The following is a 14,294-nucleotide window of genomic DNA, read 5'->3' as shown; positions in this document are numbered from 1 at the left end:
CAGTCGTTCTTAGAATGCAGTCTTTGGAGGTTTCAGCCTTCGAATTGGGACACAGCTTATTTCGGTAACACACGCAAATGCCGTAAGACTGAAGCAGTCAATTACAGTGAGCGATCACTTTAACAGCACTGCATATCCCAGGAGCATCATAAAGATAAGTAGATCATAGAAACCTCGTCTCTGCTGTCAGCGTAGTTATGTCACAATAATAGAAAATGTACATTTAACATTTATTATAACAATTGTGCTTGTCGCTGGTCGCCCTCATGAAAATTAACATTGTTTTTTAGTAGCCATAATTATAATTTTGTAAATAAGGCTTACAGCCTAACATTTCACCTTTTGCTCTTTGTCTTCACCAGTTTAAAGAAGTCATCAGCTGAGCTTAAGAAGATTTTGACAAATGGACAGGTATAGTAGCCATCCCTTCCCACATGCAGACAGACAGTATTTTAGCATTTTGATCAATCTGATACAGAACGGTTTTGCTTCAGGTTGACTTAACTGATCGTCTTGTTAGTAATGTTGATACCTCTCTACCAGATGATGCTTGATAGCACTTAGCTCATTTTATTTGTCTGTGTTTGTGAATGTGAGAAAACGTCTATTGATTGCTCCTAAAGGGCAGTTCAATGAACCTTTCCTTGTGGTATGGTTGAGATCTTTATCTTAAGCAATATCCGTATCTGTTTGTCCTTTATCCATCTACTCCTCCTCCCTATCCCAGTCACACCCTCTTCTCCCCTTCGCAAGCCACCAGCAGGCCAGTCTGTCAACCAAAGTGTGTCATATAGACAATTAAGAGAGTCATGTCCCCTGTGACACCTGTAACACTCGCAGTTAATGGAGCTTTAGCATCCTCCCTTATGCGCGCGCGCACACACACACACACACACACACACACACACACACACACACACACACACACACTGTGCCTGTCTCTCTCTGTCAAACAGACATATTGTAATGCAAACACACACAAGATGTCTCTCTTCCACACTTGAGCCTAATCAAAGGACCTGTATTGAGCCCCTCATTCAGGGTGAGGCCTGTCAGGAGAGCATTGACTTTATATCAGCTCCAGTTCATCTGGGTAAACACTTACCGTACAATAACAGATTTAAATATTGACACCTATTTTTCACATTTGCCAAATCCAAACTTTTCTTTAAAATCAGTTTCAAAGCAGATATGGCCTATATGCACATCACTTTTTTATTATAGGATTGTACATAAAAAAGGAAATTGTCAGTTTTTTACCCTCATGTCACCCTCAATAACTCCTTTATTTTTCTTCTGTATAACATACAACCCCAAATCAGAAAAAGTTGGGACACTGTAGAAATTGTGAGTAAAAAAGTAATGGAATAATTTACAAATCTCATAAACTTATATTTTATTCACAATAGAATATAAATAACATTTTAAATGTTGAAAGTGATACATTTTGAGATGGCATGCCAAATATTGGCTCATTTTGGATTTCGTGAGAGCTACACATTCCAAAAAAAGTTGGGACAGGTAGCAATAAGAGGCCAGAAAAGTTAAATGTACACATAAGGAACAGCTGGAGGAGGACCAATGTTTAGAAATAGGAATGTTGTTCCATTCTTGTCTAAGACAGGCTTCTAGTTGCTCAACTGTCTTAGGTCTTCTTTGTCGCATCTTCCTCTTTATGATGCACCAAATGTTTTCTGTGGGGGACAGATTTAGACTGCAGGGCTGGCCATTTCAGTACTCAGATCCTTCTTCTACGTAGCCATGATGTTGTAATTGATGAAGTATGTGGTCTGGCATTGTCATGTTGTAATATGCAAGGTCTTCCCTGAAAGAGACTACGTCTGAATTGGAGCATATGTATCTAGAACTTGGATAAACCTTTCAGCATTGATGGTGCCTTTCCAGATGTTTAAGCTGCCCATGCCACACGCAATCATGCAACCCCAAACCATCAGAGATGCAGGTTTCTGAAATGAGTGCTAATAACAACTTGGGATGTCTTTGTCCTCTTTAGTCCGGATGAAATGGCGTCCCAGTTTTCCAAAAAGAACTTCAAATTTTGATTTGTTGAACCACAGAACAGTTTTCCACTTTGCCAAAGTCCATTTTAAAGGAGCCTTGGCTCAGAGAAACTGCTTGCGCTTCTGGGTCATGTTTAGATATGGCTTCTTTTTTGACCTATAGAGTTTCAGCTGGCAACAGCGAATGACACGGTGGATTGTGTTCACTGACAATGTTTTCTGGAAGTATTCCAGAGCCCATGTTATGATTTCCTTTACAGTAGCATTCCTGTATGTGATGCAGTGCCGTCTAGAGCCCGAAGACAACGGGCATCAAGTATGGTTTTTCAGCCTTGACCCTTACGCACAGAGATTGTTCCAGATTCTCTAAACCTTTGGATGATATTATACACTGTAGATGATGATAACTTCAAACTCTTTGCAATTTTTCTCTGAGAAACTCAGAGAAACGCGAATTGGTGATTCTCTGCCCATCTTGACTTCTGAGAAACACTGCCACTCTGAGAGGCTCTTTTTATACCCTATCATGTTGCCAATTGACCTAATAAGTTGCAAATTGGTCCTTCAACTGTTCCTAATATGTATATTTAAATTTTCTGGCCTCTTATTGCTACCTGTCCCAACTGTTTCTGGAATGTGTAGCTCTCATGAAATCCCAAATGAGCCAATATTTGGCATGACATTTCAAAATATCTTACTTTCAACATTTGATATGTTATCTATATTCTACTGTGAATAAAATATAAGTTTATGAGATTTGTAAATGATTCCATTCCTTTTTTACTCACAATTTCTACACTGTCCCAACTTTTTCTGATTTGGGGTTGTAGAAGGTGATGTCATGTATTATTATTTCATTTTTCACTTTCGTTCCATGCAAAACAGAAGCTCAGTGTGTGTGTGTGTGTGTGTGTGTCGGAATAAAGTCATTGTTTTGAACAATATGGGGGACAAAATATGATTAAGTAAGGAATAATTGATGATGGGCCGTTGAATTATAAGAAAATAATGCACACCCAAGGTGGTAATGTGGCATGACGCGAAGCCACGGTTACCAAAAACATTGCTCTGGTTTCTATTTTTAAGACATTTGACAAGTTAGCCAATCAGAAAAAAGCATTCAACAGCACCGTGGTATAAATAATGTTATACCACGGGTCTGTTCAATGCTGTATTCTGATTGGTTGAGAAATGTTCCACGGGTATGCATTATTTTTCGATAACCGCACACCTAACTTTTCAGATGTCTTAAAAATAGGCACCAGAGCAATAAGCGGAATAATTGACTGACGGTCATTTGAATTATTTGAAAATAATGCACACCCGTGGTGTAAGACCACCCTGCTTCGTGTCGTGCCGCATTACCACCTTGGGTGTGCATTATTTTCTTATAATTCAATGGCTCGTTGTCAATTATTCCTTATATAAAGAACAGTTTTCTTGAATGTGCCATGTTGACTGCTTGGCAATGGCTTTCAGTTTGGCATATGAACTAGAATTTATTTCTGTGCTTGTTATTAATACATTTGTAAATATTGGGTGTGGACAGTGGCTCAGTGTGTAGTCAGAGGTTCGAGCCCCTTCTGGGTCAAGAGGTCTTTTTGTGTGGAATTTGCATGTTTTCCATGTGTCAGCGTTGCTAAACTCCGGGTGCTCTGGTTTCCTCCTACAGTCCAAAAACATGCACGTGAACTGAAGATGTCAAATTTCCCCAACCTGTGAATAGATCAACTTGTGTGGATTAATTTCTGTATAGATTAATGAGTTCTCGCAATGAGTATAGAAATAAGGCTGGAATGGTGTTAAGAATTAATAAATAAATTAGTAAATGTTAATACATTTTAATACAGATGTAAAGCTGAATTCTGTGCCTAACAGTGTTCTTTAACTGTGTTTAAAACCACATCTGACCTCTTTTGGTATATTCCTTTAATCTGATTTATTCCGCGATTAAAAGCAAAAGGTGATATCTTGAATAATACCTCTGAACTCTGTGTTCATTGCAAACTTCAGAGTTTGAACTGAACACGATCACCAGCTAGCAACTACATTTACAGGCCAGGTCAGCAGAATATCGGTGTGATCATTCACTGGGTTTTTCTCCTCCTTCAATCTCTCACTGGCACTTGGTGCACTACTCTTGCTTGTTGATAAACCTTAAGGTCAGAGAGTCAAGATGCGTAAAGCTTAAAGCATTTTATGGCTGTATTCAAACATTCAAGCAAGAAGTAAAAACGGTGGCAAGGAGAGGGAGGCTGTTCTGATGTGCATCATAGTGACAGTACAAGAAAACAAACTGGTCCCTCTGGCCTCTGCTGTCAGAAGGGCTGCATTGTATTACCATTTTGACAGCTTTTATCAAAGTCGAACAAGAAGGTGCAGGCAAACAAATCGTCATTAAACTTCCCATCACTCTCCTCTCTGCTGTCGTCCTTTTATAAATTAGACAGCAAATGTTGTATTGATCCTCCTCTCGCTACTGAACTTCAAATGACCTTATAGTGGAGTCTCCTAGTTTTTTATGGCTTTTATTCCTATGCTTGGTATTTCTGTCCCCAGCTTTCTTTTTTATGTCTCTGCTTGTTTCTCCCGCTTTTTCTGTTTTTTTTATTGGTTCAGTTCAGTGTACTTGATAATTTTACACATTTATTGAAGAAAAGAAAAAAACAGCTCTAGTGGTGATTGTGCACGTCCCCACACAAAGAGACTATCAGAAACACATACATTTGCACAACCACTAAACCCGACACTTTTGATGATGCTTAAGGTTATTTAGAAGCATGAACAAAGATACTTTTTCTCGCTTTGGATAAGTACAGTATGTGAAGAAATCTTATCTTTTTCTTTCTCTTCCTTGTCTGTTTAGATAAATGAACATGACCTCCAGTACCAGGAGCAGCTTGGACATGGAAATGGAGGAACAGTTTACAAGTGGGTGCTGCTCTTGTGATTTTTACCTTGAGATTTAATTAGACCAATTGTGCTCAACCTCTTCAAAGTCCTTTCTTACACTTTAGCGTCTATAGGCTTAAAGAATCCATATAGGTTTTGACTGGAAATGTAACTGAATGACTAAAGGTTTTGTTGTCAGTTCTCATGTTCTGTTTAATTCTACATTGGTTTCACATGTGCTTATGTTGGCAAACATCCTTCAACACCCTCTCAATATTCTGATTTATTAAACACCTTGAGACATTGGAGTAAAGGACGACATTGATTCAAAGCACAGGGAAGTTGAAATAACTCTTTGTGACCTCATGCAATGGTCCTTTCTGTGCCCAAATCATACTTCACAGCCAAATAGATGCAGTGGCACGACTGGACAAGGTCATCAAACACAAACACACAAATCATTCGATTTACTTTCACAAGGCTCTGTGTGCTTCTGTGGACAATGCAGGCGCTAATCATATGCTTTTGTTACCTGAGGACTACTGTATGCTTCCTTTGGAAATTGTTTGACCATTTTTTTAAAAGCCAATACTGCAACCCAGACAAAAATGTGGTCCGATGAGCTCAGCATTAAATGTGCCTGGATTTATTTTTTCCCTTCAAACAAAAGAACTGCTGAATTTTGCATTCATTTCTTAATTCAAAGTAATCAAAAAATCAACTCATCTGAACATGAAGAAATTTTCTTTTTCATTTATTCATTGAAGAAACGGTATTAAAAATCAATGCACCTTCTCTTTATATACGATCGTAGATCATAAAAATGTATTGTTTATTTGTGTGTCCAGTGCAAATTTGTGATCGTGAAATGTCTCTGCTGTGGTTTGTAAGGAAATATAGACCAGGCTTTCATCTCCTCAGCTGTCCTCGATCACCTCTATCACACACGCTCACTCTCCTTTATGCAAAACACACACCTTTGTGACCGTCAGATGGCATGCAGGATAGTGTCAGGGGTATTTGCTTAAATTGCTTTTCCTCGAGAATAAATATTTTTTTTCTGTGGGGCTTTCACCTAACCTGGACCTTTTGATGTTGTGTTACTGTGTTGATAACCATGTCTTGCTTACATGTGCACATTTTAAAAATTAAAAAATATCTCCATGGAATTTCCAGGATAACATCAAGCTTGTAAAATGTATGCAAAACCCCTTTAGCCCCCACTTTTATTTTAAATAAGCCCACCACTGTGCACTACAGAATACCTGGCAACATGGTTATGATCTACTCTGGTAGACAGTCTATTTTAAATAAAAGTCATGCCGGGACAGTTACATTGTTTGTTTGCGCAGATGGGTCACACTATTAGTTGGTTTAAAATTAGACCTGAAATTAAATCTGCTTGTTCTTTGACTCTGTGTGTACTAGTTTAGTCATGGTAATATTCTGCTAATTTGTGAATACAATGGTTCATGCATTTTAGAAAAACAACACTGTTTTCAATATTTTACTATGTTCTTACCTCAACTTAGATGAATTAATACATACCATAACATCTTTTTTCAATGTGTGCACTTTTAATCTTTGTACAGCACTTCGTGAATGTGTTAGCATTTAGCCTAGCCCCATTAATTTCTATGGCTCCAAACAAAAGTTTTATTTTGTGCCACCATACTTACTCGTGTAACTACTCGTGTAACAGTCTTTAAATAGGGAAAACATGGAAGTGTTTGGTGGCTTCTAAATTCATCCCTGTTTGTAGCATTAGGAATGAATGGGGCTAGGCTAAATGCTAACACATTCACAACGCGTTAAGTTATTCAAAAATTAAAAGTGCACGCATTGAAAAAGATAGGTATGTATTAATTTGTCTAAGTTGAGGTAAGAACAAAGTAAAATATTGAAAAACTATGGTGTTTACTTTTAAGTGCTTGATGTTACTTTTTTGTATGCGTCTCATTGTAGCCTTTATTCGGGTGAGACGATCATCTGGTCATCTCGGATTAGATGGCAAGGAGAAATAGACCGAGAGAGAGAGCTGTCTGGTTTGCACCGGGCACTGTAATGGAAACCTGTTTGTGTGTTTGTGCGCGTGTGTTCGTCTGCAAACGCACTTGCATGGGATGGCTTTCTTCGAGAGGGCCATGAATACTGCATGACAGAGCTTTCATTACCCCAGGCTCTGGAGTGTAAATAACAAACAGAGAATAGGGACAAATTTACGGGGGTCAGGACCACACGTCACTGCTTCACCACACCCTGACCGTGCGCCTGTCAGTCATCCGTGGACCGTGGATGAGTACTCAGCGAGGTCATAGTTCAAGAACTTTAGGTGAACTTTGCAATTAGGTTTAGTATGATCCATCACCGTTTAAGATGTCCTGAAGCAACCATCTAGACCGCATCATAGGTTTTGTAGGTACTAATATATAGTAAATAGTTATTTGGTAGATGCTGTTTTGAAAGCAAATTGCAGCGCACACATGGCGAGGGCAATTCCTTCAGGGTAGCCTGGGTTTACGGGTCTTACTAAAGGGCGTAATGATCATGGTTGATGGCTGTTCTGGATACCACACTTTTTTCTAAAAGCAAATATATGAATGTCACTTAACTACATTTTTTATCTTTAAAATAATAATAAAAGTGTGAGTACATTGCAAATTAAATTCTTAATAGTGCTGTGCTCTCTTTAATGACACCTTGTGTTTAAATAAATTCAATAGCGTTATATAAATTGGCCAAATCTAGACCCTAGCAATGCGTCCCAATAAACAAACATATCACTTGATATCCTCTATACCTCAGAATCTTTCAAAGTTTAAAGTGTACCCACACAAGAAGACACAGGTGAGATGGGATCGAGTGTCGCCTTCCTAAATGAGGAAAGTTAGCCGTCTCGTCACTTAGAGCGACATTAATTAAAGCCTTGCTGGAGTTACGAAGTGTCTGGAGTGTAACCAGAGCAGCCATCAATTTCCCATAAATCACATGCATAGCTTCAAACGCAAACCAATGAAAATGTTTTGTGTATATATATATACACACACACCTACTAATTTCATAATTTTAGAAGCATCAGTATTTCTTTCAGTATTTTTATTTTATTTATACATGCAAGCAAACAAGCATGTATAAATTGTTGCATTGTTGAATCCACCCTCGTGTGGCAGCTGTCAGTTGTTATAGTATATTATCTGGTGGAACGGACCGTGCCGTGGGTTATTGTAACTTAATCTCTATTCGGCACCTCCTCCAGTAAGCAGATCCGCTGATCGGAATGAGCAAGGATCATAATTAAATAATTGCGGCTTTGCCGTTAATTCGACCTGTAACAGGAGGCCTGTCTGGGAGAGCTTACGCTGAAATGGGAACAGAGCTGATAACGCTCGAAAGCTCAGAATGTCTGAGGTTTCGCAGGTGACTGACTCAGGGTTGACCCCACCTGCATTTGACACCTAGGATGAGGACACCCCTCTTCATAGCTCTTTTTTGTAGCGATTAAGCCTGTGATAATCTGTAAATAAATACAAGTGTTTAAAAAGCACCCAAGTGTCTTACTTAGTCATATAGATGACATAGATCTCAGGTTGCTTTAAACAAAACTCTGAACATAGTTTCCATCTTTAAACTCAAGTCTGTCCTTCACTCTCTTGTCTCAAAAGTATTTGGATACTGAAAAATTTATTTGCATTTAAAAATCAAAACAAGTGAGTTTTTTTGTAAAAAAAAACAGCCCAAGCACACTTTTGAAGCACCAAAAAATAAATTAGATTGTGAAACAATTAATATACAGTATACATATACATGGTGGTCCTTATAATGGGTCAATTGTTTTTAAATGTTCAACTCTCACCCCCTAAATGTGTTAGAATATCAATAAAAACACACTGTGCAAATTTTTGAATTGTTCCTATAATATGTAGAGGTTGCTCAAAGCCTTGGAATATTTCCGAAATCTTGGCTAAAACTGTACCATTTAAAAACGCACAACACACATAAAACTTGCTTCTTGGAGGGTAACTTTGTTCCAGTTATTTCAGTCTCTTCCATATAGTAACCATATAACGGACTTTGTTTCTCAGTGTATATTGTCTACTGTGCTTCATTCACCTTGAAGCTTTCTTGCTTTGAAAGACATATCACAACTAAAACAGGAGTTTTAATTGCATGGGCATGGTCAAATAAGTCCATTGCAATGCTGCCATAAGTATATATTATTAAACAATTATACATGCTATCACAAAGTAATACGCAAAAGTGTTAAACTTCAAAGGTCTTGAGCAACCTCTAAATATGAATTAATATTGAAAAAATGTCGCCCAATTTTTTATTTATTTATTCAAACAAATTGGTGGGGTGAGAGAATGAACATTTTAAAGTTGAAAAATAAGGACCACCCTAATATAAATGTTTATAGTGCATGTGATTGAACGACACCCGTAATTATTTTGCTACAGACCCTGATGAAAAGTGACGTGGTCAGGTTAAAATGACTTTAGAATTGGTTGGGTAAAAGTGAGAGCATCATTTGTTAGCAGATGCCCCTTATTTATTTAAGCGGTGACAGTGAAATTCAAACATTTTCAAGTGTGCAATGTCTATATTCTTTTTATACAGTATTTGGTTCTTGATGTATGTTAAATTTTACTTTGATGAATTAATTGTAAATCCTTCCTTTCTGACAGAGCATACCACCAGCTTGGTAAAAGAGTTCTAGCAGTGAAGGTAAGAAAGTAAATGGAGTAATACATTCATATATAAGCTCTAAAATGGCACACATTTCATTTGAAAAAAGTTCAAATCTTATTTACTTCTAACCAAGTCATACAGCCAGCTTGCTTTTTGACTAGATGGTTCCTTTAAGAACCTTCTGAGCAGAAGAAATGAACAAAAGGACCAATACATCATTCGACCTCTGTTAAGAGGTGGACATGACTATGATAGAAAATAGTTCTGCTGTAGATGTTAACAGTGCTCTACTAATTGAAAGGCACAAGAGAGAAAATCCTGCACTCCAGCTCATGGCTGCCACACTTAACCATGATCAAGACCTCATGGCTCTTACTATCCTCCAACTCCTACACTCCGTTCCCATCATCTGCTTTTTTTTAATCCTTGCAGTTATTCTTTTTCCTTCTGATCTTCCTCATTTACATATGTTTCCGTTTAGTTTACTTTTATCTTCTTACTGTTCTTATCTTCCTTCTGTCCTCCTCTCGTTTCTTCTGCTCATCTTTCCGTCTGTGCGCTGCCTGGGTCTGCTTGAGTAGAGCTACAGTATCAGCCTTTGGCTAAGGCTGTAAGTGATCTCTACTGAGCTTTAACTGCATGGCCTTGCCTTACTGCCTTACCTGTAATCAATTATTTCAGTGGGAGGCTGATAATCTAGCCTTAACTAAAGAAGCATTTTAGCTAGTCACTGCTTCATTACAATAGTAGAGAAGAGAGAGAGCAAGTGCATCCGTTCAATCCTAAACTTGTTTATATTTTAAAACTTAGTAATGAATAACTATAGCCTTGAAAAGTCTGAGCACTTCTAATGTTTTTGTACATAGTAAACTTTTTAATTTGCTGCGAATCTGCGTGTATACAAATTCTTTGAAATTTCTCTGTAGCTTCTCAAGCATCAGCTCTCAACCTCAAAGCAAGCTGAAACAAAAATATTGATGCGGCCCACTTTAGCATTTAGATCAATCACAATAGTGTTTTATTACAGTACCTCTTGAATAAGCGCTGAATATTTGCCAGTATAAATTGGAAAGGACATTTTTTCTTCAAGGCAGTTATGAATTGCACTAATCAGCTAGGTCGTATTTTGCATTTCATAAGTGGGTTTGAGAAGACTTCATTTGCTATAAAGTTTTGTTTGTGTGTACATGGATATGCTTTTGATACACAGCTGTGTAAGGTTTCTAGGTGTGTGTCTGTTGAAATGAGGACCGTATTGTTGTATTGCAGGTTATTCCTCTGGACATCACAGTAGAGCTTCAAAAGCAGATCATGTCGGAACTTGAGATCCTTTATAAGGTCTGAACCTATTTTCACCCCATCTAATGTGTACCCATCATATTTTTAATATTTGTGACCTAATTTTGATGTGACCAGCATCTTTTGGCGTGCTGTAGCGATATCAGGTTCTTGCCATCCTCTCAGTATTACTTGAGTTTAAACTTTTTACTTAACTGAACCTTTTTGAGAAACCTGTCCCAAAGTTTCCTATAGAGTACAGTACATTTATTAATAAAGAATAAAATGAATAAAAAAGAATAAAATTCATGAAGAGATGTGTATGGTTTCAGTTTTCAGATTAGTTTGATGTCTATAAGTGTGGTATGAAAAAATGTCATGAATTATTTAGAGATCGGTGCCCATGTAGTCCAGTCGATCTGCTCCAGTAACCTGCTTTGACAACAGCTGCCAGATACAGTAGACTTTAATTTATTACCAAAGTACACAATAATCGGCCAATCAAACCAATTGAAATAGTTTAGGTAACGCTAACTTACATTATCATGTGACTTTCTTTAATTAACTACCAGCCAAATATACTTCAATGTAAACAACCAATCACATGTGTGTTACTTTTAATTAAGTTTCCATTGACACGTATCAAGTGTATCAAGTGACTTCCCTGTTATAAAATGAAAGGCAATATGTAGTTTATTGTTTATATGTTGAGTTTATATGTCACTGAGATGTCGTTAACCAGCACACATTATGGAATAAGTGGTTATACTGTTATAAATAAAGTACTCAATTTATGGTTTTGTTTGCCATATTTTAAAATGTTTGTTTTGTTTACAGTGTGACTCTCCATACATCATAAAATTTTACAGTGCATTCTTTGTGGAGAACAGAATATCTATATGCACCGAGTTTATGGATGGTATGTCTGGTCATTGTGTATTATTATAATTTATTGACAGTGTATTAAATATAAATGTCTTATTAGAAGTAACACAAGTGTTTCTATAATGGCCATCATTGTCTGTTTATCCTTCTAGTAATTTGGAAATGATTGCTTGTAAGGATCTCAAAACTCTTTACACTGATTATTCAAATGAAGCACTAAATGTTTCTATGGAATAAATGATATTTCAGTCATAACTTCAGATGGTCTTTTACCATATTATTTGGCTTGTCTGTTCTTAAGAAAATGTTAATTTGTGTTTAATCATTAAATTATTTGTTAATGATGCAGGTGGCTCTCTGGATGTTTACTGGAAAATCCCAGAGCATGTGTTGGGGAGGATTACTGTAGCAGTAAGTTGTGCGACAGTAATGCATTTAATGGAATTTTATGCTTGGATATCATTGATACTGGCATGTAAAAAAAATTATGGGTTGGTTTCCCGGACAGGGATTTGATTGGTCCTAGAATAAAATAAATGTAAGAGCTGTCCAAACTGAAAACAACTTGCCAGACATATCTTAAAATACATCAGTGCCCTTTGTTTTTCCTTAAAATGTACACAAGTAATGTTTTTTGTAAGAAATGTCGGTTACATTTTATAAAGGTCTGTTCTTCCTGTGGTTTAGAAGCTTTCATGTGTAAAAAAATGCGGTATTTTTTACACAATTTACTTAACTGTATACCGCTGTTTTTTTACTGTCCAAAAAATGGGCTGATGTCTTCATTGTTCTATGAAGTCCCTCTTTCAGAAATACATAACGAGTTTTAATTGTGTAGTTTGTTTAGTGTGCTGTGATTCGACAGCAGCTTAGCTTAGCAGAGCCGTTTAAGCTTAGCTGGTGACTGATGTATTTCTATGGGCGGAGTTTAGTCAAAAACTCTATATTGACGTCTTTCAACCAGGTAGTAGAGCCAACCGGTCGTTCGCTGTAGGCTTTGAAAGAGGAATTCTGTTAAAGAAAATATATCGCCTGGCAGTGAACTTTGAGCTTTATTAGTTTGTACGTATTATTTATATTACACACTAACTAAAGTTTGAAAAATGGGATCAGGAAGAATGTGACCTTTTAAGCTAATCCCTGTCTGGGAAACCACCCCTATATGGGTTTTGTCTTTGTTTATTAGTGCTGATTTTTTATTGCTCTTCGCTATGACCCTCATTACCCTCTCATCACACTTTTTCACACTAATCAAAGCCATACCACTGTTTAGATAATTCACAGCTCTTTGCTCTTCAAAAAGCAGTCATACACGATCCTGATGTGTCTTTTGAGGTTTTTTAATAGTAATACTTGTATATTTCTGTAGGTGGTGAAAGGATTGACTTACCTGTGGAGCCTGAAGATTTTACACAGAGGTGAGAAGGGAATTTGAACTTTATTAGTTTGTTAAATAGTAACATCTAAATGTTGCTATAAATGTATGAACTTATCTAGGCTGTTTTTATAGAATAACCAATGTACATAGATGAAAGTGCATGATAGAAAATACTAGATGCTAAGAATTATAATATTAGATGCTTATATTATATCATTTAGTTTTTACGTATTTAAAAATTAATAGATTTTTTTTCTGTCCAGATGTGAAACCCTCCAACATGCTGGTCAACACACGAGGTCAGGTCAAATTGTGTGACTTTGGAGTCAGCACACAGGTACTTTTGCCACTTTGCCCTCTGATTATTACCAGGCCTCTCTCTCTTTCTCTCTTTCTTTCTCTGTGTGCTTGTCTCTGTGCAGTATACATTATAGTGAGCACGGTCAGATCAGATCAGCTATTGTCCCATCTGTCTCACTATCTCTGTTCTCACCTCTGTCCTGATCCTCTAGCGAGATCTATCTTGTCTTTACCCCCCAAAATCCCTAGATATCCCTTAGATTGCTCCTCACTTCTCATTTTCAGATCATTCTAATTACCACATTAACTAGATATTCAGTGTGCGTGTGTGTAAGCGTGTGGTGCCGCTGGAGACAATAGTTGAGAAAGCTGAGAAAGTCAGCATCCATCTCTCCACCTCTAATACACTCAGGAGTCCAACAATGGAGCCCAATCACACTCCACGCCCCTCTTTTAATTAATATTCATACACACATTCCCTGTAGAGATTCAGCTTGAAGCTGACCCTTGGATGAGGTGCACGTGTGTGTGTATGTTCTCCTGTCCAGACTGTGATGCTGTATTTAGGACCGGCGTAATGTTTATTCACTCACGCACACACTTTAGGCCACTGGGGAATGCTCTCATTATGTTTGCCCTGTCATTGCTGACACCTGTTATTGTGCACATATCTTACTGTCTCTCCCCTGTGAGAGTAAAGACTAAAATTAAACCAGACTGGCATTTCAATAACACATTCTTTTCAGTAAATTTAAATCAGTTCTGTGTCGTGTATTTTTTTATGGCAATGAGCTCAGCTGTGGTAGTTGGGGGGCTAGCAAACTTCTCATAGTTATGGTTATGAACTATGA

The 14,294-nt window shown here is 37.4% G+C and overlaps 1 protein-coding gene across 1 annotated transcript in view; it reads left to right on the top strand.

The window, feature by feature from the left end:
• Window positions 1–14,294, top strand: part of map2k5 (mitogen-activated protein kinase kinase 5) — a 51,095-nt gene that overhangs the window by 10,422 nt on the left and 26,379 nt on the right. The window contains exons 7-14 of the mRNA XM_065267529.2: window positions 363–411; window positions 4,888–4,952; window positions 9,599–9,638; window positions 10,872–10,940; window positions 11,718–11,799; window positions 12,115–12,176; window positions 13,135–13,183; window positions 13,407–13,480. Coding sequence (XP_065123601.1) covers window positions 363–411; window positions 4,888–4,952; window positions 9,599–9,638; window positions 10,872–10,940; window positions 11,718–11,799; window positions 12,115–12,176; window positions 13,135–13,183; window positions 13,407–13,480 — 490 coding nt within the window. The remainder of the gene's footprint in view (window positions 1–362; window positions 412–4,887; window positions 4,953–9,598; window positions 9,639–10,871; window positions 10,941–11,717; window positions 11,800–12,114; window positions 12,177–13,134; window positions 13,184–13,406; window positions 13,481–14,294) is intronic.

The sequence above is a fragment of the Paramisgurnus dabryanus genome, chromosome 2, assembly GCF_030506205.2.
Source record: "Paramisgurnus dabryanus chromosome 2, PD_genome_1.1, whole genome shotgun sequence".
Taxonomy (NCBI): domain Eukaryota; kingdom Metazoa; phylum Chordata; class Actinopteri; order Cypriniformes; family Cobitidae; genus Paramisgurnus; species Paramisgurnus dabryanus.
The sequence above is the reverse complement of the archived record's forward strand: the minus strand, read 5'-3'. Positions and strand labels throughout refer to the sequence as shown.